Source organism: Syngnathus leptorhynchus, chromosome 13, assembly GCF_054491065.1.
Source record: "Syngnathus leptorhynchus isolate UIUO chromosome 13, UIUO_Slep, whole genome shotgun sequence".
Taxonomy (NCBI): Eukaryota; Metazoa; Chordata; class Actinopteri; order Syngnathiformes; family Syngnathidae; genus Syngnathus; species Syngnathus leptorhynchus.
Genome location: NC_141207.1, coordinates 5,388,940 through 5,414,573, shown reverse-complemented (window position 1 = coordinate 5,414,573; position 25,634 = coordinate 5,388,940). Strand labels below are relative to the sequence as shown.

Sequence of the window (25,634 nt, the reverse complement as noted above, 5' to 3'; positions counted from 1 at the left end):
GCCAAGACTCTAAATTCACTCATTGTTTTCTTTTGACCTGCTATCTATTTGTTATTCCAACCGTAAACCAAACTGCGGCTGTGAAAATGAAAATGGGTTTTATGTATGGAGTCATAATCCAAATGGATTTTTTTGTCGCTCTGCCGGCGCTGCTCTGACAGCCTGTGGCTATTTATCTGTCCCCACTCTAATACTTCATCAGTAGACGTGTGCTTGTGCATTCACTGTCGCTATATGTTCCAGCTTTCTGTCTTTTCACGCTCTTACTTACTACTAAAATTGCACAGCACAGCAGAGGTCAGGGAGACTCATGTATGTTGATTCGGAATAGTACATGAGCTAAATTGGCCAGCAGTGGGCGCTTGTGAGCTTGTTTTTTTTTTTGTTTTTTTTTTGCTGATGTATATAATTTTCTTTTAAACGAAATTTTAATTTGTAAACCGGCAGGTAAACAAGCTTGTTTACTTTGCTTGAGGAGAAGCCAAAAAACTGGCAGGGATTTATTTTTATTTTGTGGGTCTGGGTTTATCTGCTGTCTACAGAATCTATAGTGTAGATAAACCTCATCTTATGTCATTTGCCATTTAAACCGCCAAGATTTAAATTCCTCTCGAATTAATTGCATCCATATTTTTTGGAAGCAAATATAAAGACTACTAATCGAAGAATGTCATAAAAACAATCATTGATATTTCCTGCAGCTATTTAGACAAGACGTTTATTTGTTGGACAAGACCTCCCTCTACTGGCTCTCACAAGTAACTTCAATATGTTTCATGTCCTCGTAGAATGCAATTGAAGATGGCAGAGGACGAGGCCCAAGGCCATGCACAGCAGGCTTGAGGTCCAGCTTCATTGTGGTTCTCCAAGACGAGTCGGAAGTCTGCCTGCTGTCTGTCAGCGATGGAAGTGTGAAGAGATGCGAGCCTGTCTGTCAGCGATGGAAGTGTGAAGAGATGCGAGCCGACCCAACCACACAACGCTAATTAAGACAATCCGCCAGTCGGCCCGACAAAAGCACCGTCTCGGGCTTTGAAAGTCTGTACATATTCGTTGCTTGTTCATTGGCTGGATTCGGGGGCTTTATTTCGAAGCTTCAAAAGCGGCCATCAAACTTAAAGAATCCCCATGAGCTGACGCCATAAAGCTGTGTGCTAGTCTTTCTGTGTCCAAGTATGGCGCAAAGCAATATAGAAACAAGACACAGTATGCTTTGCATCCATTGCAGCCTGGTGATCCTGAAAGGGGGATCCTTCCATCTGTGGTACCTTCTCAAGGTTTCTCATTGTTCTTGAGTTATTCCTTGCCCTTTTGGGAGCCCAAGATCAGGGGATGCTTTGAGAATTATTTTCAATTGATTGTCTATGTGAAGCCCTTTGAGACTGCTTGTGATTTAGGGCTATACAAATAAACTTGACTTGACTTGACACAGTACATTCATCCAGTAACGGACATAAATGCCTGCTAGTTCAACAAAAACGACACACGCACACACTCAAAAGTGGTGAAGAATAGCGAAAATGTCTCACACTGTGTGTGTGTGTGTGTGTGTGTGTGTGTGTGTGTGTGTGTGTGTGTGTGTGTGTGTGTGTGTGTATATATATATATATATATATATATATATATACAATGTATGGCCTGTTATTAGGTACACTGGAAAATGGCGGTGTACCTAATGGAGTGTCCGAGTGACGTCACAGATCGAACAACCAATCAGAAAGTGGGGGTTTGTTTGGGTGTGGCACTTTTCACTTTCATTTAAGCTTTGACCATGATTTTTCCCTAATCAAGTGGCCTGTCATTAGGTACACTGGAAAATGGCGGTGTACCTAATGGAGTGTCCGAGTGACGTCACAGATCGAACAACCAATCAGAAAGTGGGGGGTTGTTTGGGTGTGGCACTTTTCACTTTCATTTAAGCTTTGACCATGATTTTTCCCTAATCAAGTGGCCTGTTATTAGGTACACTGGAAAATGGCGGTGTACCTAATGGAGTGTCCGAGTGACGTCACAGATCGAACAACCAATCAGAAAGTGGGGGGTTGTTTGGGTGTGGCACTTTTCACTTTCATTTAAGCTTTGACCATGATTTTTCCCTAATCAAGTGGCCTGTTATTAGGTACACTGGAAAATGGCGGTGTACCTAATGGAGTGTCCGAGTGACGTCATAGATCGAACAACCAATCAGAAAGTGGGGGGTTGTTTGGGTGTGGCACTTTTCACTTTCATTTAAGCTTTGACCATGATTTTTCCCTAATCAAGTGGCCTGTTATTAGGTACACTGGAAAATGGCGGTGTACCTAATGGAGTGTCCGAGTGACGTCACAGATCGAACAACCAATCAGAAAGTGGGGGGTTGTTTGGGTGTGGCACTTTCACTTTCAGTTAAGGTTCGGCCATGATTTTTTCCCTAATGAAGTGGCCTGTTATTAGGTACACCTGAAAATGGCGGCGTACCTAATGGAGTGTCCGAGTGACGTCACAGATCAAACAGCCAATCAGAAAGTGGGGGGTTGTTTGGGTGTGGCACTTTTCACTTTCAGTTAAGGTTCGGCCATGATTTTTCCCTAATGAAGTGGCCTGTTATTAGGTACACCTGAAAATGGCGGCGTACCTAATGGAGTGTCCGAGTGACGTCACAGATCAAACAGCCAATCAGAAAGTGGGGGGTTGTTTGGGTGTGGCACTTTTCACTTTCAGTTAAGGTTCGGCCATGATTTTTCCCTAATGAAGTGGCCTGTTATTAGGTACACCTGAAAATGGCGGCGTACCTAATGGAGTGTCCGAGTGACGTCACAGATCGAACAACCAATCAGAAAGTGGGGGGTTGTTTGGGTGTGGCACTTTTCACTTTCATTTAAGCTTTGACCATGATTTTTCCCTAATCAAGTGGCCTGTTATTGGGTACACTGGAAAATGGCGGTGTACCTAATGGAGTGTCCGAGTGACGTCACAGATCAAACAGCCAATCAGAAAGTGGGGGGTTGTTTGGGTGTGGCACTTTTCACTTTCAGTTAAGGTTCGGCCATGATTTTTCCCTAATGAAGTGGCCTGTTATTAGGTACACCTGAAAATGGCGGCGTACCTAATGGAGTGTCCGAGTGACGTCACAGATCAAACAGCCAATCAGAAAGTGGGGGGTTGTTTGGGTGTGGCACTTTTCACTTTCAGTTAAGGTTCGGCCATGATTTTTCCCTAATGAAGTGGCCTGTTATTAGGTACACCTGAAAATGGCGGCGTACCTAATGGAGTGTCCGAGTGACGTCACAGATCAAACAGCCAATCAGAAAGTGGGGGGTTGTTTGGGTGTGGCACTTTTCACTTTTAGTTAAGGTTCGGCCATGATTTTTCCCTAATGAAGTGGCCTGTTATTAGGTACACCTGAAAATGGCGGCGTACCTAATGGAGTGTCCGAGTGACGTCACAGATCAAACAGCCAATCAGAAAGTGGGGGGTTGTTTGGGTGTGGCACTTTTCACTTTTAGTTAAGGTTCGGCCATGATTTTTCCCTAATGAAGTGGCCTGTTATTAGGTACACCTGAAAATGGCGGCGTACCTAATGGAGTGTCCGAGTGACGTCACAGATCGAACAACCAATCAGAAAGTGGGGGGTTGTTTGGGTGTGGCACTTTTCACTTTCAGTTAAGGTTCGGCCATGATTTTTCCCTAATGAAGTGGCCTGTTATTAGGTACACCTGAAAATGGCGGCGTACCTAATGGAGTGTCCGAGTGACGTCACAGATCAAACAGCCAATCAGAAAGTGGGGGGTTGTTTGGGTGTGGCACTTTTCACTTTCAGTTAAGGTTCGGCCATGATTTTTCCCTAATGAAGTGGCCTGTTATTAGGTACACCTGAAAATGGCGGCGTACCTAATGGAGTGTCCGAGTGACGTCACAGATCAAACAGCCAATCAGAAAGTGGGGGGTTGTTTGGGTGTGGCACTTTTCACTTTTAGTTAAGGTTCGGCCATGATTTTTCCCTAATGAAGTGGCCTGTTATTAGGTACACCTGAAAATGGCGGCGTACCTAATGGAGTGTCCGAGTGACGTCACAGATCGAACAACCAATCAGAAAGTGGGGGGTTGTTTGGGTGTGGCACTTTTCACTTTCATTTAAGCTTTGACCATGATTTTTCCCTAATCAAGTGGCCTGTTATTGGGTACACTGGAAAATGGCGGTGTACCTAATGGAGTGTCCGAGTGACGTCACAGATCGAACAACCAATCAGAAAGTGGGGGGTTGTTTGGGTGTGGCACTTTTCACTTTCAGTTAAGGTTCGGCCATGATTTTTCCCTAATGAAGTGGCCTGTTATTAGGTACACCTGAAAATGGCGGCGTACCTAATGGAGTGTCCGAGTGACGTCACAGATCAAACAGCCAATCAGAAAGTGGGGGGTTGTTTGGGTGTGGCACTTTTCACTTTCAGTTAAGGTTCGGCCATGATTTTTCCCTAATGAAGTGGCCTGTTATTAGGTACACCTGAAAATGGCGGCGTACCTAATGGAGTGTCCGAGTGACGTCACAGATCAAACAGCCAATCAGAAAGTGGGGGGTTGTTTGGGTGTGGCACTTTTCACTTTTAGTTAAGGTTCGGCCATGATTTTTCCCTAATGAAGTGGCCTGTTATTAGGTACACCTGAAAATGGCGGCGTACCTAATGGAGTGTCCGAGTGACGTCACAGATCAAACAGCCAATCAGAAAGTGGGGGGTTGTTTGGGTGTGGCACTTTTCACTTTCAGTTAAGGTTCGGCCATGATTTTTCCCTAATGAAGTGGCCTGTTATTAGGTACACCTGAAAATGGCGGCGTACCTAATGGAGTGTCCGAGTGACGTCACAGATCGAACAACCAATCAGAAAGTGGGGGGTTGTTTGGGTGTGGCACTTTTCACTTTCATTTAAGCTTTGACCATGATTTTTCCCTAATCAAGTGGCCTGTTATTAGGTACACTGGAAAATGGCGGTGTACCTAATGGAGTGTCCGAGTGACGTCACAGATCGAACAACCAATCAGAAAGTGGGGGGTTGTTTGGGTGTGGCACTTTTCACTTTCATTTAAGCTTTGACCATGATTTTTCCCTAATCAAGTGGCCTGTTATTAGGTACACCGGAAAATGGTGGTGTACCCAATGGAGTGTCCAAATGACGTCACAGGTCAAAGAACTGGAATGCACATCACTAGTATATGGGTTCCCTCTAGCGGCTATGCAAAGAATCTAATTACGTGTCGTCTTTTCGACTGTATAGTCCAGCAGACTTTTAAAGGAATTAAACCGTACTGGCACCAAATACCCAGCAGGAGGTGCCAAAGTTCTTTGCAAAACTTTGACTTCATTTTCTAAGAAAGCTTTGTTATACATGGTCTTAAAGCCCTTACTAATATATACATGGTCTGGGGATGTGGGAGGAAATCGAAGTACTCGGGTAAAGCCCACTTAGGCACAGGGAGAACATGCAAACTACATACGGGGAGGACTGGAGATGCAATCAAACTCATATCCTTTGAATTGTGAGGCGGACTTGCTAACCCAGGTTTATTTCAATTTTGATGTGTCTATTTTAAAACAAATCTCAATTATCTGTTTCCAAACGAAGTATTCAAAAGAGACACAGACATAACAGCGGTGATGGTAGAATTTTTTTATTTTTTTTAAATAACATTTATTCTTCCCAGCATATTCATACAACGTGACAGCACGTTTCAAGAGCAACAGACTTGATTTTGCACTTTAATGTCACTAAAAGATGAAAGTAGCGCCGCGTGTCCTCACACTAGATGCAATACAGGCAGAAAAGAAAGTAGATACAAAAGTGAAACAATAATTACATAGAAGACAAAATGTCCTTTCATGTAGTTTTTCTTTACATTACATCAATTAGTTTAACAACAGGAACATCTTAAAAATGGTTAATATGCGCCAGTTAGAATAACTTAAGTCTCTGAAAACTGCAGTTTAATTTGGAAAACGTTTCATTGATTTCTCAACCACTTTTTCTTTTTTAATATCCTGCAGAATCCTCATGGAATTTAGAGAATTTAAGATAAAGTCAAATGAGTCTCTTGACTACAAGCCAGATTTATTTACAGTCGCCCACAGGAAAAAACACGACACTTTTTTTTTTTTTGCCAACATTCAAACACTTGTGGCCACAAATACAATGGAACGTGTGTGTTTACTGTGTGTGTGTGTCGAAGACGTTTGAGCGTTTATTCGATGTTCTTGATATGAAGCGTATGGTCTGTGTCAGCCTACTGTTAATGTTCAATTTCTTTATTTGTTGGAAAAATAAAGTCATACCAGTTGACAATTGCATGCAACCTTTCCTACGACATAATATTTTGAAGAACGAGCAGTGGCAGTAGTAGAAAGCAAAAGTGTGGCGGAGGGGGGGGGCGTAACATTGTCTATTCACTAGTGCACTAAAATGAGTTACAGGTTGAGTTGAACAATCATACAAATTGAACTATACGCTGGATATCAATGGATAAAAATGCTTCTTAACAAATTGCACAAGGGCTCTCTCTAGCGGTATGCAAAGAATCACTGAATTAAATGATCAAACAGGGATATGTTACAGCGGTTGTTTCAAAAAAACCTCAACTAATTTGTCATGTACAAATTGTATTTAACTTTTAAGTACATGGTGTTTGCTTTTAATCGTTAAACACATGTTCCACTTTGAAATACATGCACAACTTGAAGTCGGGGTCCTATAAATTGAAAAAAATCTCAATACACGCCCCTTGTGTTTACTTTTATCTTTAAGCTCGGCTTGCATTAAAGGGACAAACGTTCTGTTCACAAATGTAGGACCTCCATTTTTCCCAACAGCAAAGGTTAAACCATTTTAATGAATTGCCCTAATTAAAATGACCTTGACATTTCAAATTCATTTAATGTGTTGGTACATTGTGTGTTTAAATCTTATGTGCAATGATGGATTTTTTTTTTTGGATTGATTTATATATGTTATAGGTATTCATTCGTTAGGCTATCTGGTGTAAAAGAAAATGAGAACCACTGGAATAAACGCTGAAACGACTTTAGTGTGCGTGCGTGCGTGCGTGTAGTCCGCCAGCGGTCACTGTTTGTCCGGCGTGTTGTTGACCAGAGGCCCGTACAGGCCTCCGGCGTAGCCCTGCTCCTTGTGCAACATCGTCCTGTCTCGGATGAGGTCGCTGAAGGCATAGTCCATCGGGGGTCTGAAGCCCAGGGTGGGCATGAGGCCGGTGGTAGAGTAGGGCGTCATGAAGGCCAGGCCGCGGCTATGCGCTGAGTAGGCCAGCCGCAACGGGTTGAGTCCCAGGTGGGTTCCTAGCGGGTAGGCGCTCGGCTCGGCTCCGAAGTGGGGGGCATTGGGCTGCAGGGGCGAGAAGGCCGAGCGGTTGCTGAGCGTCATGGCACCGGGCAGCATGGGTCGAGTTGGGGCTGGAGCCGAGGAAGACGAGGACGAGGTGGAAGGAGGCGGCTGTGAGCTTTGCAGCAGCCTCTCCCTGCTCCAAGTCTCCTCAGAGCCGGACTTGTGCTGGGCGCCCTGGGTCGTCGGGTTATTGAGGATCTGCTCGATGGCCTGCACCACGTCCTTGCCACAGCCCTGCAGGACAAGCTCTAGCACGCTGCGCTTGTGGCTGGGGAACACCCGGGTAAGGATGTCGAGGGCGTGCATTTGCCTGGAGCCCGCCGAGGACGGCGACGGGGACGGCTCCCGCTCGTCCTTGTCAGTTTCGGAACCCGAGTCCGAGCACAGGGAGCTGACGGACCTGCAGGGAGTCTCGCCGCCGTCTTTCGAAGGCTTGGTCACCGGCGAGAGGATGAACGACTCGCTGTCTCCGTTCTCGGAGCCGTAAGCTCCGCCTCCTCCGTGGCGAGCGTCTGGAGATGAAAGGCCCGGGGCGTCGCTCTCTGCGGGCGTCTGCGTGCCGCCAGCCTGCTGTGGCGTGGAAGGGCCGGATGCTTGGCCCTTTGGGAACAAGTCGAACTTCTGCACGCTCGAATCAGCTGAAAAAAAAAATATGGGGAAAATGTCAGTGCAGGCCATTTTTCAAATTTGGAATGAAATTAAATTAAAAGCTCCAATACGTTTTTACAGTGATAATTGGATCGTTTTCGTTCACTCTGTCTGAGAGATACGTTATTAACTCAAGAGTTATTGCGCTTTAATTGGAGGTGTACTGCATGCGAGACAGATGTGCTTATGGGGACAAAAAATTAAAACGATTGTTTATTTTTGTGGCTTGCTTGCATCACAATGAGAGAGAGAATAGTTTCTCATAAGGTCACCAAAATATTAGAAACAGCTCTCAACATACAACAAACGTATTGTTAAATTAACACTTTTCAATATTGATAATTCAGGTATCTGACAAATGTAATCTCTGTAAAGGCAGATTTTTTGGGGGGCAACGAGAGACTCAATTTAAGATTAAAAATAATTATTTTGTTATGGGGAGAAGCAAAATATTTTGTATTTTACATAGCAAAAATATACTTTCTCACTAACTTCATCTTCTAAGATTTTCCATTTACAGCAAATTTTCTTTAATGAACTTGAAACTATCCATATTATCTTATTTTTCATTTTTGTTGCAAAAAAACAAAAGACGCTATAAAAATTTCCTTTGCTTCGCTTCAGGAAAGGAAAACGAGAATGCACATCCACGCAGTAATTTGGTTGAAAAACATGAAAATCTGTCCGATTAGAAGGTAATTAAATACTATATTACAGTTAACCCTTAAAACAAATTATGTTGAGTTCCTTTTAAATCGTCAGTTTTAAGAGACTATATTGATACATTACGGATTGCACTCTTGGAGGCTATCCTATAACGAAAGGTTCGTCAACCTCCTTTTTGGACTGGAAGCATATGTATTTTTCACTAAATTTGATCACAGGGGGGGGGGGCGCAAACACACACACGAAGCAATGAGGCATTATTGGCAAGAAGCCTCACCGGAGTTGCTGTTGTCGCTTGCCACCGAAGCAAAGACCTCGTAGCCCGGCCTGGGCGGGATGATGCCGTTGGCAGCGGCAAGGGCGAGGCCCTCGGCGGTGCCGTAGAGCAGCTGCAGCTCCCGGGCTTCGTTCTCCTCCTGCGCCTGCTGCCTGCGCAGCGCCACCTGGGCCGCCATGACGCGCTGCCTCTCGGCGATCAACGTGCACTTGGCGCACATGCAGTCCTTCCAGCGGCAGTAGCGCTTGTGACCCTTCAGGGCCGACACTACGCCGTGATTGCGGCAACGCGCGCACTTGGGCGTGCGCGGGTACTTGTCGGCGGCGCGCAACAGGAGCGGCGGCCCGCGCAGGAGGCTTCCCGCCATGGACACCGGAATGGAAGCCACCGCGGCCACTTGAGCTGCGGAGACCGAGGCCGACGAGGAGACGGCGGGCTGCATCTCCGCTCTGAGATCCATTGGCTGGCTGAACGAATGAACGCGAGCGCTTCTAACGCATCGACTGAGTGATAATGGTTGAAATCGCCCCCCAAAAAGAGGAGCTCCGGGACAAGCGCGTGCGTGGACGTGCGTGCGTGTGAGACACTAACTTCCTCCAGAGAGCGTCAGTGGATACAGAGCGCTCTCTCCCTTCACTATTGTTGCGCTCACGTTTTCATTAAAGCAATTTGACAACAATGTGGCGCCTGTCATTGGCCAAAAGGGGAGGCGGCGTTCTGATTGGCTGCCTTCCTTTTTCAACTGTGTCCACCTGAGTTCTTCTTCTTCTTTTTATTTATTTTTTTATCCGACCTCCCCCCCCCTCCTCCTCCCAAACTCCAAGATATCAAGTGTTAAGAATGTGAAGGGAGTTCCCACAAAGCTCAAGTTGGATGCAGCCTGTTTTCAAAAAAGACATCAAATCTTAAATCACTTTTAGTGATAGTACTTATCACAAGTGCTATTTATAGTTCTCCTCATTAATGATGACGCTTCCGTCATCTGCCAGGTGGTAAGTAGCATTTTTTTTTTTGTTAGTTAATCAAATAATACGTTATTAAATTGCGTCATCAATTCGAAGTTATTTTGTGCGATAGACGACTGAAAATTCCGACGTATTTTTGGGGGTGTACGGGCATTACATAATTAATTTCGAATAAAGGTAAAATATCCGGGAAGTTATTGCAATTTGTTCAGGTTCTGTAAGTTTTTTTTCCCGAATCAATTCTACAAGTCTTTTTTTGTACTGGGTGTTTTAACAGGATCCTATACTATTTGTGTCATTATTATTCTTTGATTCATTCTTATTTATATTAAGTTAAACAGTACTAACTGTATTGCGCTTTTGTTCCGGCAAAATATGTCACTCAATTTTATACTGTAAGAAGAATAAAAATGGATCTAAACATACAAGAAACTATAAATAAGTTAATGTTCATAATTTTTTACAAGAATATATATATATATATATATATATATATATATATATATATATATATATATATATATATATATTCACGTGTGTGTGTTTTATTCATGCAGTTAACATGTTTAATTTTTCAGAGGAAAAAAATGTCATAACTGGTTGTTATAATAATGATTTTTCTCACTATTATTATTGGTATTGCTGTTGTATAAATACACTCGTGAAAAACCGTAATTGTTAAGTGTTTCTTTGAGTCAGACAGGTATACAGTAAAATAGAATTAAAAAAAAATATATATTAACACAAACACCTGCTCACTCCCTTACGCATTGACGCAGCTATATGAAGAAGCGCGTGTTGATGACTACAAGTGAACAACACCGAGGAGGTGCAGATGAAGAAGAAAACGGCCTCCCTCCCTCCCTCGATCCTCCCTCCCTCCCTCCCTCCCTCCCTCCCTCCCTCCTTCCATCCCTCCATCCATCCATCCATCCATCCATCCATCCATCCATCCATCCATCCATCCATCCATCCATGCCTCTCCTCTTTGTTTACTCGGTGAATCACTGTAAGCAAATGCCATCTGTTTCCTCATCCGCACCTTAATTACCCAGCCAACAGGCTAATGGAGACGATATTAAAACGACATCTTTTTGACATTCAAAGTAATTATGTGCCCGGACCGCTGCTGCATGACGGGAAGGAGACGACTTGATGCCTTTGAAAATAAAAACAACCTGCATGTACTATTTTCCCCGTATAGACTTCATGGTGCTGTTGCAATTTTACGAGCGGAACACCGGTCACATTATTAGGAACACCTGCGCATTTCATTAATGTAATATTTGACAGTATTTTAGCGGTATAGGCAAATATTTTGTTCCTGTTATAAAAGATGTCTAAGAAAAAAAAAAGTCAAATAACTTGTGCTCACATTCAGTCGACACACACTGGTCATATCATTAGGTACAGCAGCAGAAACGCAGTCACAGAAATTAACTGCAAGAAATATAAATGCTAATGCGGGTTTGTCGTTTTTATAAGCCAAAACCACTGTCCAATCAATGTATGATTTTTTGGGGGGGTCAAATTGGCTACTTTAGAGTTTTTCCTCACCTCAAACAGTAACATTTTAAAAGTCCGATCTTGAGTGAAGAACAAGTGAACATGGTCGCGTTGTCTATGTACACCTGCTCTGACACTTTAAGACTTCAACCACTTTCCAATTATGCAGCCCATAATTCATCCATGATTTTGATTCATTTTTGCACATACACCTTCATAAAAAATTTTTTGTAAAGTTCGAACATATGCATCAAGAAGAGGATTTTTTTTTATTTATTAGCATGTGTTTAAATACGCCTCCTGAAGAGGAAATTAACTACTACGATCAACTTGTAGTGCACTTTCCAAAATGTTGTGGTATCAGAACGATACTTAGACCGGTAAGGAATGTAATTTCTAACACTGTAAAGGCATGCGCAGTACATGGCGTATGCAGCGGAACCCCGTACATTTACGGATACGCATTCGCGGACTCCCCAAAAATAAATAAATAAAAAAAAGAATCAGCGATCATAATTTTTGCAAATTGAAAATAAGAGAAAGAACACTTTTGGTGACATTTTCTTCCTCATAATGTTAAATAAATCAACAAATAAATACATGAAAGGAAAAAGTGTTGGAAAACACCGCAGGTGTAGCACACGTTTGGTGGAACTCATCAGGCAGCGGTTCAAGACTACAAGCTTTTGATGAGTATCTAAAAAAAAAAAAAAAAAAAGAAGCATTATGATCGGGATTACGCCGTCCATTCTTCCAGCAGGCCAATTAAAAATGCCCCCCGCGCATTAAAAGTGACCGAGCACCACCAATGGTCTTTGAAGCGCTTCATTAGGCCCATGCAGCCACCAAAGCGCGCCCGGGCTTTCATTTCATTGAGTGAGGCTCCAGATGAGTAGTTTTTAACACCTTTTTAAGGGGACAACAAAAGGCCCATGCTTGACCCGACATATGTAGCAGCATGTTTCCGCTGCCCCGCACTCCCCGATGAGCGGCCGCGGTCTGTCCCGCTGACGCCAGCCCCAGCTTGCTTGCACCCCGACCGGGCAGGCTTCCCCCTGCCACGCCGTGGCTGGCGGCCGACCGGCAGCCGCACGTTAAAAGTAGCACTTGCAGAGAAAAGAAGCTTACTTTTGTGTTGTTACTTGAGGTGGTTAAAGTATTAGGTGCGCTTTGTACTTAACGTCTTTGTTTAAATCACCCGCAAAGGTTGAACAAAGTAACGAGCCAATATTCGACGAGGAATAAAAGAAAAAGGTTTCGGGGGAAAAACAAAAACAATGACGAAGTAGCCGTACTTTGTTAGCCATTAAAAAAAAAACAGCTTAACGTCGCACAATGAGAAAACTGGTTACTTTTCAAACTTTGAAATTCAATTAAATCGTCAATTAAATGTGGGGATATTTAAACATATAATCAAAATATTGAAGAAAGTAATTTATGGCACAATAACAATGGAAAACAGCTACAGTGTGCGGGTAAATTGAGAGAGCAACTCTTAAGTAAAAGGTCATTTTAGCCAATTAGAGGTTGTTTCGCGGGGGGGAAAAAGGGGCAACAAATACAAGAAAATGTATAATTGGAAGAATTTATGGTAGAGTTAATTCGTGCCCATGCATGGCATATGAATATTTTAAATATTTTGAAAGCTCCACAAATTGCTGGTCGGGCACGCACGCACACACACAAACACACTATGGCGTTTTTGTGCCTTGGGGCTAGGTTGGCAGGGATTATCTTTGTTTAATGAATGGGCTACAAGTATTCATCAACACGGCCAGATTATTGGACTCTGCAGATCTGCCTTCAGTGAGAGCGCATAACTGCAGTGTGTGTGTGTGTGTGTGTGTGTGTGTGTGTGTGTGTGTGTGTGAGCGACCAATTAAAAGGCGCGCGCACAAATTCACGCGCGCGCACGCTCTCTCTCTCTGCAGCTTCTGTGTCCCCTCCACATCTGCTTCCCTTTCTGCGGCAGAGCTGTGAATAGACGCTCATTGAGATCACAGATGGAGGATGGCTTTCTTTTTGCGGGAAATTTGAGAAACACCATTGTCCCCAATCCAAACTCTATGTGTTGTCGCACAATGGCGCCGCCTTTGAGTGGGCCCGCTTCAATTGGCCTTGTTTTTGAAACTTCAAGTGTTCTGCACAAAGATTTGGCCCTCCTAAATGTCCACTGCATGCAAGGTCTATCGCTTGATATGTGTGTGTGCTAAATTAATATGAAGCTATAAATGACCCCCCTCCACGCCACTGCACACATTCACAACCCCAAGCGGCCCGTTTATTGCTTTATCAGACTTCTCCATAATAGGAACAGTTCAAATTGATGGGCGTATTTTCATTAAGCGAGGAATTTATCACACAAATGGTGCTTTAATAAGCACTTGAGGTCAAAGTCGTAAAAGGAGATTGTAGGAATTCGCTTTTAAATGTAGAAGTAAAACAATACTTTATTTTGGCACGGAGCCATTACAATAAAAAAAAATATACAAGTGTATTTTGTTTAAAGATGTGATAAAATTAGCACTCAATGGTAATTCCATTATTATACAGTTAACTGGCACGGTCTAAACGAGGACGCGTTCTTAAAAATGGCAAAAATATGTTTCATTCTTGTTTTGCTTGTTCATTTTTTTTTTGTTATTTTAGATACTTCCAAACTATATAAACAAGGCGGGCATTTGTAAGAATTAAATGGGTCTTTTCTGTATATATTTAGGAATCATATATTGTGGGTTTATTAGAATTATTATTATTATTTAGAATCTCTCTGGAACAACAACAAAAAAGATTAAATGTCAAATAACTATTACAGGTTTTAAAATACGAACATTAATGTTTTATAGTCTTTAGTAATTTATTCTTATCTTAAAATATATTATTTTGAAAAATATTTCTAACCTTAAAATAAGCATAACAGAAAATATTTGAGATTTGGAGTGGGGATCAACGACACGGTAAAGCAGGAATCCAAAGATTATGAGTTGTTCTAACAATGCCTCATCAAAATGGGACATTACTATTAATGTTGTATGGAAATGATTATTTAAAAATGAAATACTTGTAAGATTTATTGTAATGCTTTGAAATTATTGGCCATGGCAATGATTTAAAAAGACATTTGTATGATTTTAACTTTGTTAAATAATCACGCTGATGACTGTGAGAACTAAGTAAATCAGTTTCTTTACATAAGCATAATCAAAAATGAAATATCACGAGTCAACTTATTTTAAGGTCTGAAGAAACAAATGAATTTCACTCTAAAAACAAAAATCAACAACTACTTTTAACAATTATGCAAATATAGACTAAGACAAGTGGGCTTGACTGTAAAACCAAAAAATGTGTTTGTTGATTCTGCAATTCAAAAACATTAATGGTAAGGCTCAAGTTAAATTCTAAACTTGGAAAAGTTGAGTTATTGTAATCAGATTGGTTACAGGTCAACTATAGTGGTGTGTGTGTGTGTGTGTGTGTGTGTGTGTGTGTGTGTGTGTGTGTGTGTGTGTGTGTGTGTGCATTGTGTCATTAACAAACAGACACAGACAAGAGAGGGCTGACCCTCCTTTTGTGCCCCCTCCCCAACAGTTTAAGCCTCACAGATTCAGTTGCTTTGGCCTGGGCCCGCCATCTCTGAGAAAGTAAACTGAGGGGCTGACCCTCCAGGTTCAGGCCAGTCTGGGACCCAAAGCGGCGATGCTGTGATTCTGACATCCCCACGCTTCCCACTTCAAAAGGAGGGAGGGGACGTCGCCTGTGTCAGGAATGTTGTTCCCTCGCCAGCCAACTACATTCTTGACCCCGGCGGGGGCTGCTTAAACATGAGCGCCGCTTTTCCTCCTTTGTGGAGCCCGCGCAGCATCCCGATGTGGCCTTAAGCTCATTAGAGGCCGCGGAGCCCTCTCGCTGTAAATGTGCAAAGAGGAACCTACCCGCTGATGAAGACATCCAACTCAGATTTGACGCTTGTGTCAAAAAGCGGCTCTTGCTACTCGAGCACTGGCACGGACCTGAACAATTACATTGGATTAGAGATTGAAGAAGAAGAAGAAGAAAAAAAAAAAAAAAGATTTTGTTTTGAACAGTTGGCACCTCAAGTGACAATTGAATAGGGTGTGTAGACTTTTTATAACCAGTGTATTTCTTATTTAGGGATCACCTGTAAAGATTACAATACAAAATACAAATTTTCTCCCCAAAATGGAACATTTTGAAGTGAGTAATCCGAACACAGACTCACGGGATTTTAAAGTCAACTCCATGACCTCGCGAACCACAAAGGGCTAACGGCAACGATTGACGGGAAATATCATTATGTTTCCGAGGCATTTCCGAATCTGTCAACAGAGGAACATGCCCGAGCACATTGAACGCATCACGCTGCGTGTTAGCAACTGTAATCTTACACTTGACAGGAGATGCACTATGCACGCGCCGTCCCCCCAAGGAAGACTGACAGACAGACAGACAGCACATGCACCTGTCTGATGGTTGCGTAAACAAACTACACCTTCGCCCTGAGCACGGCATGTCCAACACACACGCACACATTCGACAAGCATTTTCAGGAATGAAATATTCATTTGCCCCAAAACTGGAATTGCTCCCACTGGACTATCAATGTCAAATTTGAAAGCAAGACCATTTTAAAAAAAATTGCAAAAAATAGAAATATAAACTGAGACCAATTACCAAAAATGTACATTTTATTATATTATATATATATTTATATTGGGATATATGGGGCTTTCTTTAAAATTATAGGTCATGGGGGAAATTTGATGTATTAAAAGTACGAGTGGTGCCAGTACTTGGTATTGTTGAATACTCGAGATTTAAGAACTTGTACTGGTATCAGTCTGCTACAAATAGTACCTTTGGGTAAAAATTGAAAAAGCACACCCAGCACTACAAAGAAAATAAGTAAAAACACCCAACACAAAATCCAATTATCTTCTCACGCGAACATGCTGCAAAAGTGTTATTCATATCTATCGAATGCATCATTCGCCAGTATCGTATCGCCCCTTCGTCACGCATGCTTACTCAGAGGTTATGAATCAATCAAGTGTCACACGTTTGCTGATAAGCAGACAGAAAGTCAGGATTTGCCCCGCGGCTCTTCCTCCAGCCTCGCCCTGCCTTCACCCCAACATCTTGTTTGGCCCGAGCAAAGGATGTGAGGCCGGCTGAGCACGTTAACGCCGCTCATTCCTCGCGTGAGAAAGCAGACAAGCCCAGATACGAAGCTGACAAAATGCGCACGTGGCAGCGAGGGGAAAAAAAACAGCCGTGACTGGAAGGATTGACCTTTTAAACAGTCGAAGACACAACAGGATATGATGACAGCGCTCAGTGAGATTTATCCGATAATTGTCTATTTCACCCGCTAGGATTAAGTGGAAGCCGCTAGAAATCATGTTTGAGACGCAACTAATTCTAAACAGCTTCCAGAATAATAACTGGTTGCAAAAAATCATCTGGATTAATCGACAGTATTTTTGTATTTTATGATAATATCTCCCTGTTTTTGAGAGATGATGGCTCCTTTGGATTACATTAAAGGGTCGTTAGCAGGAAAAGAAATGATTCAGAAACTTGTTCATAAAGAAATATCAGTATTTTTTTGCCTGCATAATATTTTCTAAAATGTATAAACTAGCACGTGAGTTGATCTCACAGTATCCGTATTGGTAGCGATATCTGCCTTATTTCAAAGTAGGTCAAAATATAAAATAAGGTTAATCCTGATTGTGACCAATGTGTAAATGTCCAGATTCCTGCAGGAGACAAAATGCTCAAATTCATATTTTATATTATGTATAGCAAATTAAAACTAATACAAGAGGGAAACAATTGTGTTGGTTTATGGAGGAGTGGGGTGTTAAAAGCAAATTGGGGGGGGGGGGGTGTATAATGGCAAAAGGGTATGATGGATGGCTTCAGGGAAATATAGGCGAACATCTCTTCTCGCTGGCTTTTATTGAATCTTTCAAACGTAAAACCACGTGGTAACAAATGAAAAGCAGCCTTGGTTGTATTGAATGCGGGGAATGAGGCGCTCGGGGGGGTAAACAGTGTGTTTCCTGTGACAAAGGTCTGTCTAGTCGGGATCGCCATGCCGTCACTGTGTTGTGTGTGTGTGTGTTTGAGACAAGTGATGACACACACACACAAACACAAGATGTGCTGTGTGTGTGTGTGTGTGTGTGTGTGTGTGTGTGTGTGTGTGTGTGACTTGCGGAGGAAGAGCAAAAGACAGATTTTGTTTTTTCTTTTTTTTTGGGGGGGGGGGGGGGGGGGGGGGGTAGATTTTGGAGAGGTTGTGTGCTTGTGATATTGTCTTTGCTCCTCTGTGCAACACTTGTACACCAGGCATTGATGTACTATGACTAGGCTGAGGGCAGAGAAGTTTACTTGCACTTGAGTGTCACTGCATGTGCATGCCTGTGTGTGTGTGTGTGTGTGTGTGTGTGTGTGTGTGTGTGTGTGTGTGTGTGTGTGTGTGTGTGTGTGTGTGTGGGTGAGTACTGTGGAGACCCAGATGGTTTTGGGTCCATGCTCTTGGCCAGTTCAGTCAGTCACTTTCTACTCTTTGGCCTCCAGGAAGAGAGTCTCCTGTGGAAACAACTTGGCCTCCAGTAGAGTTGATCTCGGATCCAATTGGGTGATCTGTGGCGAGACGGAAAAGAATGACACTGTTACCATATGTAAAAAGTCCAAAAGCGCTTTTTCACGACACGCTATTGGCTCGGCTCTACCATTTTGGAATCCCAAAAAGTCATCAGGATGCTTGCTAGAGAGAAACATGTTTTCTGTTCTGTCTTTCTGGGCTGAGTAATAATACAGCGCGCCACCCACCACGGAGCTGATCGAGTTAGCCGACATGAAGGGGGTCTGACCTAAAACAGTCCGACTCTCCCCGACACCCCGTGGGCCTCTTCGCTTATGTGAGCTAATCACTGGAGGGCTTGTGTTACATCGGGCCAATCTAACACCTGGGCTGAATGGCAGGGAGCTGCTGTGACAATGAGATGTGTCCAGGGCTTATCTGATGACTGCTGCGGCCGGCCCCCTCCGATTAGGAACCTTATTCTAACCGCATAGTGGGATAATTAGGCGATTCCATGTACCTGCTCTGGTGGGTCGGAGGGGTAAGCCTAGCGCAGAAAAGGCTGAACTTACAACAAAAAGAGTGACAGGTCAGACACAGACTATTGTAGGCAATGAAACGTGAAATTTGACCATGAACGGGTCACACCTTTGTCCGTCATCGCACTCCGTATAGAATATAAGACCATCAGTGTAGTAGTAACCTTGAGGTTAACACAATACCTTGCACAAAAAATTCGCTATCACTTGAAATGTAATCATAATTTAGCTTTTGGCTTCTAATGTTGAGTTGAAATTCAGAGCATTTGGACAATTTTCAATTGACTAGTTAGTTGCTCCACCGCTAATTGAGTGTTAAGAAGAACATGTCCGTCTTAGCTTTATACACACACACATGAGCAAGTGTCAGAGGTTAAGAAAAATGAAGTCAAGTAAATGAGGACATATCGACATCAGGCAAACCTTGGCGTTCCCAAGGGTGTTTGGAAATGTCACACCAACGTGCACAGCGGGCCCTTTAACACATCGTCTTTGATCTGTCTGCCTTCATTTCAACGTGCCATTTAGACACTTGACTTCTCAGCGGGGGTGACAGGAATGCTGGTGCGAGCAGAGATGGGTTGCCATATCACCTCCAGCCCCTCACCTCGTCAACTACCTCAGAGCACTGCGGGGAACGAATAGCATAACGTGTGTGTGTGTGTGGGGGGGAAATCTTACAGCCTCCCCGACGGCAGGCTGAAGCACCAACTGGGCTGTTGCGTTCCTTTTTTCCCCCTCGCCTCGGGAGCGGGGCGTCACAAATGGCTGGCATGCTAATAAGAGCGGCAGGCTGTTGTGACAACACAGCATCAGGTAGGAGTAAATGAGGCTTTGGGGTGGGGCAAAGTGTGTGTGCGAGTACATCTGTCTTTGAACTTCAGATAACTCTGTGTGTGTGTGTTCACAGAAAAATCTGGATGAGAGTTTTACGCCGGGGAGCGATGACGAGGAGAAGCGCAGCATCTGACTCTGAAAAGAAAAAGTAGGGAAACAAGATGCCACACTGACACAGGAGACGGGCGCCATCGGTGATTGTTTACATTGTTATCCAATTAACAGACCATAAGCATGGAGGCATCTGTCAACAAACAAAGCTGTTGTTTTGCCGCCGCTCCGCCTAAGCCGTATTCTCTCCTCCTGTGCCGTCGCAGCCTCGCATGAATACGACAGACAAGCTCGGACTTGCCGTTTGTTTCTCAACCTCGCGTCAATAAAGTTTTCAATATCGCCGACTGAATCCAGGACGTGAGCTGGGCGATGGGATTTAAAGAGACACTTCGAATCAGAGAAGCTATTTTTGGGGGGGGCGGAATATTTGAAAATATTTCAAAACAGCACAGCAAATAATTACGACAATAGCTCAAATTTTGCAACCTCTGACGTTGACAACAGCATTTTATACAAGTCTTGCATTGAATGTCATTTTATGTAAGAATGTCAATGAAAACACTATAATTATAAAATTGCGCCCACCCCCAATTTGTCATTACACAGATTTCTATCACTGTTAAAAGTCAAATTTAATGTGATTCCTAAATACTTAATAATTGCTTTGATTGTAATGTAAAACATTGAGGTGGCATTCAGCAATGCTCAGCATGACGGGGGGAAAAAAAAGGCAAAATAAACACGGGCCCACAAAATGTCCGATCCCAACATAATTAAACGTGCAGCTGAAATAACGCATTTCTAAGAGGCCATTACAGGCCCACAGACGTTAATTAAAACCAAATAGCTTGTCCGTTTTTGAAACCGGTGTTGTGGAGTGTTTATTTGGCCAATTACAAAAGCAGTGGGAGATCATTATCGGCTGCCAGGAGCATTGACGGCACGCCGCGCCGGGGCGGGAACACAAAACAACAGGAGAGTATAGAGAACTTCAAAAGGAAGAGGCGAGCATCGCACAGACTGAACTGCCAAAAAAAATTCAATGTTTCGGTTATTAAATATCCAGTGATTTAATAAGCAAAATAGAATAAAAAGAAGGGAAGTGTGGGACCGTGTGGCACGGAGGGGAAAGATGAGAGAGAAGGAAAGCTGAGACAAAAGGGAGGGAAAGCTGCGGGGATAGAGAGGTGAAGAAGCGGTCGAGGGTAAAACGCAAAGACTGCAGCTTTGAACGAGAAATGATCAGCGCAGACATTTCGAGCTGTCATAAAACTCCTATTTTAGTATTTAGATAAAACGCAGCAGAGGAAGCCACTTTGGGTGAATTCAACTACTGTGAAAATAAATTGCTGTCAATGTTTAACTGAAATGTTCAGAGGGAAAAAAAAAAAAAACATCCGTACAACAGATGTAAAATCTATTCCAGCATAGTATACGGCTTCTTTTGTGCCGGCTGTTTATTGTTTCAGACTCTCAGGTTTTGTCTAGGAATCATTCTGGAAGTCTGGGGAAGAGAGTACAGTATCAAGAGTTTGGAAAATAATACGTGTTTAGACGTCTGATGGCCAGAGTAACCGTCTAAACATGTTCGCTTTGTAATGAGGGAAGACGACCTCGGGTCTCTTAACGGAGGCTCGTCGGGCGTACGAAAAAAGCGGCAAAATTGTTGAATGGCGAGAAGTGAAACATTAAGTCCACCCTCCGCTAACCACCTCCCCCCCCTCCCTCCTTCTTCAAACTTGCAGACAGTCGTAGAAAGGGTTAGTTTCCTGAGCACGGCTAAGCCGCGTACAAATGATGCCAGTGTAAGGCCTGCTGTAGTGCTGAGGAGATAAGCCACTGGGACCCGATCCTAACGAGGAGTCCAAAAAGTGGAGACGGATGGGCACTGATTGGCGCGGCTTTGGAGAGGCAGCTTAAGCAAGAAATTCTACACATTTCATTTGCCTGATGAACTATAATGCATTTTACAGACCTTTTATGTAAAAAATAAAAAAACGTATCTGACTATAATTAATTTTCATTTATTACCAAAATACACAGATTGATAACATACTTCTGTCTACTGTCGTTTATTTTGAGTATGTTTCACCTATAAAGCATGGGCCACTTGAATCTAGTAGGTAGGGGTGGGGGGGCAAGAGGATCACACCCAAAGAATATCCTGCCACTCCATGAAGAGGAGGGTGAAGATGTCAACAGTTGTGTGGCATTACAAAAGCAATAGTGCTCTATCCTCTGATACTGGCAGAGCAACAGTGAGAGCGTCTGGACGGGATGGAGGCTTGCGACGCGCTCGCTCATTTAATTACAACTCAGAGCTGCGGGATTAGAACAGGGCCTGTGTTCACAGCCTCATACTGGCGCTTCCATTCATCTGCTTATCACTATTCGCAATCATCATCTTTTCAATATCTACTCCGTGTGTCTTCTTCAACCACTTCCCCATCAGGCAGCTGAATGATTTTCTTTTCTAAAAAAAAAAAAAAAAAAAAATAAAAAAATAATCTGAATCGGCGATCTCGGTCTATATCACGCGTTTTACTCCTATGACGAGAAAATTGTAAGTGGCAAAGTTGCGAGGGAGAGCTTTGCTTTGCATGTGAAGTGTGTGATTGTGGCAAAAAAACAAGTGCAAGCTGTGCGTTAATGTGGCCGCTGACTTGTGCTGTTTGTGCCGTACTGGTCTCTAAAGAGTGTTGGTGCACGCTGCCTGGGCAAGCCTACACACACACTCACACTCACACACACACAGACACAGACACACACACACACACACACACACACACACACACACACGCACACACACACACACCTCAATGCCGCCACCCCATCCAATCTTGATTAATGGAAATCTCCGCTTTGTTTCCAGCAGCATGGTTAATTAAAGCAGCAGTTAAAACACTGCTCATTAGCTCGTTACCATAGAGCGTGGCGACCAAGCTCTGTTAATGATTCGGTTGATGCCTGCCGTCAGCACAGGAACTACAGAGACTACAACTATTGGTGCTGACAACTGTATCTTCACAGTCATCGAGAACTGTAGTCACAATCGGCACACTAATTGAATATGCACGAAAGTGGTGGGATGGACAAATTAGCAGCTAGCTTTTACTCTCACTGATAGGAATGAGCAAAAGACAGGAATGCAACACAATTCAAATTCAAGGAGAACAGTCATAAGAGTATTAATAGATGACAAATTTGCAATTTGTACAGAATTTTTACAATTGAAACAGAGTTCTTAAATTCATTCATAATTCTCACAAGTACGCAAATTACGCAACTCACATTTCTCCGAGGGAAGGTGGTGAGGAGCTTGAACTCGTCGAAGGGGTATCCCTTGGAGGCCACAAAGTCGAAGAGGACCTGGAGCTTACAGCTGCCCAGGAAGCGCCTTTCCAAAAACTCGCCACTGGGCGTGCGGATTCGCAGCTTGCTGACCTGCTCCGACGACTCCTCGCCAGGCTCCGGCGGTAAGGTTTGCTCCAGTGACAAACGTATGGCCTGGCATAAAGTAAAATGAGTGGTCAGCGCGGCGCAGTTGTTAGCCGGGAAACGGCGAGATGGTGGTACATTTGAAATTTGGAGTTCCTTTGTTATAATATAAAACACTGGACTAAAACAGTGCAAATATGCTTTTGTGCCTCAACACACAGAAGATGTTAATTCTGTCAACTGTTACACCTGCATGTAAACCTAAAATGTCATTTTGAAAATTCTGGCCACATTTTCCGAGCGTATATGTTAAGCGTGCAGGTGCATGTTGACTTAAGACAGGGGGGGTGACTTTACATACAGGTGTTGATGAAATGAGGCTGCTGCGCATGTGGTTTGTTTGATATTTGTTTGCAGTAAAGCAAATAATCTTCCAAATCAAAAGTAATTCATGATATCAAGGCCGTGTCGACATGCATCATTTTAAACATGTACTTGAAATCAGATCAGATTTTATGAGGTGACATTATGCTCCATTGCATTGACAGTAATACCGATGAGTAATTCCACTCAACCACTCCAAAAATTTCAACAGGTACTGTTGAAAAGCTTATTGACCATCGTCAATGAACTGATGAACCCAAAGTTGTTTCTCTCAATTAAACATCAAGGGTGACATAGTCAGATTAGGTGGAGACGATAGATTCCACTTTTACTGTGTACATAAATGTGACTTTGTTGGAACAAAAGGAAACCATCATGTCAGAGTTTGCAGCAGCGCTGTTTAACTCCGGTGTGTTTGGGAGAAAGCGTTTCAGCTGCTCCCAAGAGAACTTCGTTGTGCCCCCCCCCCCCCTCGCTTGTTGTTCCTGTTTGGCCAGCCGGGGAGCATATGCTGTGACAACACGCCCCGGCTTTATTTACACACCATAATGCAATTATATTTCATAAGAGTGTACAACAGTAGCTCATTAGCAGCTTCTGGTGTTGGGTGGGCAGGGTAGCGCTCGCGCCGCGGAGTCAGCAGCTCCCTCAGGTACACGAGATGATGCTGACTGAGTTAAAGGGGCCCCGGGGACAAGCTAACACACACACAAATAACAGACTGGGGGTGTGTATGAAGGTGGAGGTACAAAAGGAGACCGACAGTCAAGCATAAACAATAAACACCCACACATGTGAGGGGTAGCGTCGCTGAAGAAACCACACAACACGCGTCTGGTCTGGTGCCGAACTCGGGATGCTGCGTACAAATAACCCGAGGCGTCTATCTATTCATTCATCTGGCGAACCACAAAACGGAAACACGTGACAAGTGGCGGCGGTGCAACTGACATATCAAGACCCCTTCGAAATGTGTAAAATAACTTCTTGTTAAGATGATAGGAAGTACACTATCAAAACAATTAATTGCAGGGTCCAATTTAATCAAAATTCACTTAATTAAATAAAATAATCATCAATAAAATCAGAATTCACTTAATTAAAAAAAAATTATAATCATCACGTAAAACACTGATGCTAACACCACAGACACAATGGACGCGGTGAAGCCGAGACACGGAAATGTGATCTACTCCCGTAAGTTAGGCCGTGGTACCCGTTATCGTAAAAACACGCCAGTTCACACACACACAGGCCTACAGTGATATAATCAAGGTGGCCAGCCGGAGACTCTTTTGTTCTTTTCTGTTTAACTTAAGTGACAAATCACCTGAGTGAGTCAGGTCACCCAATACATCTCGATGCCCTGAGGCGCTATGTCGCTGAGCAAACAGCAATCAGCCGCCACGCCACTATATTACGACGCCGTGCATAACGGCATTGGTGGCGTCCTGGCAGAAGAGTTTTTTTCCCCATATGCGTGACAGTGTCTGGCTGTGTATGTGTGTCTAAGCCCCCACTTGGCATACAATAATTGTTTTCAAGTGAATATATGTGTTTGCGCACACGCCTGCGAGTCTTTTGTTCACTTTTGGCTTCAATACGGGCTTGTGTGCTGTACCGATGCAGAACAACAACTGTGTGTAAAGTTGGGTGATATCTGCAGGGGACAGGCCTCGTGGTAATTAAACCACAATGTTCTTCTCAAAGGGTTGCATGTCTGACTACCTCTACTCATGGCCAGGCAAGAAAACCGCAATTTAATTGAGTTATTGTTGAGAGCTGAGAAACAAACGAGAAAAAAAAAAAAAAAAAAGCAGCACGGCAAAACATCCTGCATCTGCGAGGAGAACATGTGACCAAAACTGATAATTGTGTTTCGAGTGTGATGAAAATAACCTCCTTCTCTTCCTCCTGCTCCTTTCTCATCTGTTCTAAGCGAACTTGTTCAGCTTCTTCTCGCTCTTGAGCTTCCCTCTGTAAAGGAAACAAATCATTGCATGGAAATCAAAAATGGAGCCAAAAGGTGGCAATGGCAGAAAATGGTGACTTTATAATTGTAACTAAATCATTTACAGCAATTTAATCATTAAAATCCCAGTTTTCGGTACATTGGGATTGCTAAAGGGACTTTTTAAATAACATAATGAGTACATCCCCACAGAGGTATTTGATTACAAATGAAATTTGTTAAGAACGATGTTTTTCCACCAAATTCAAATTTGGAAAATTGTATTCATCCCTGTGTTAAGTTCATTTAATAATGCAATGTTCAAAAAAAAAAAATAATCAAGTTTATTTTTTCTCAAAGTGATTTTCGAGATATCAATTTTCCTAAGCAG

General features: G+C 43.2%; 2 protein-coding genes across 2 annotated transcripts in view; both read right to left on the bottom strand.

The window, feature by feature from the left end:
- Positions 1-6,256: 6,256 nt before the first annotated feature.
- dmrta2 (DMRT-like family A2) lies at positions 6,257-10,758 on the bottom strand. The gene is made up of 2 exons (XM_085928231.1): positions 8,954-10,758; positions 6,257-8,000 (listed from the first exon to the last, which is right to left on the bottom strand). Exons 1-2 carry the CDS (start codon positions 9,411-9,413, stop codon positions 7,084-7,086), a joined length of 1,377 nt encoding a protein of 458 aa, XP_085784357.1. The 5' UTR covers positions 9,414-10,758; the 3' UTR covers positions 6,257-7,083.
- A 6,960-nt stretch (positions 10,759-17,718) lies between these two features.
- The window catches only part of faf1 (Fas (TNFRSF6) associated factor 1), a 36,368-nt gene continuing 28,452 nt past the window's right edge, over positions 17,719-25,634 (bottom strand). Inside the window, exons 17-19 of the mRNA XM_085928229.1 lie at positions 25,192-25,269; positions 22,762-22,977; positions 17,719-18,099 (exon numbers count right to left, since the gene is read on the bottom strand). Coding sequence (XP_085784355.1) covers positions 18,016-18,099; positions 22,762-22,977; positions 25,192-25,269 — 378 coding nt within the window. The 3' untranslated portion in view covers positions 17,719-18,015. The remainder of the gene's footprint in view (positions 18,100-22,761; positions 22,978-25,191; positions 25,270-25,634) is intronic.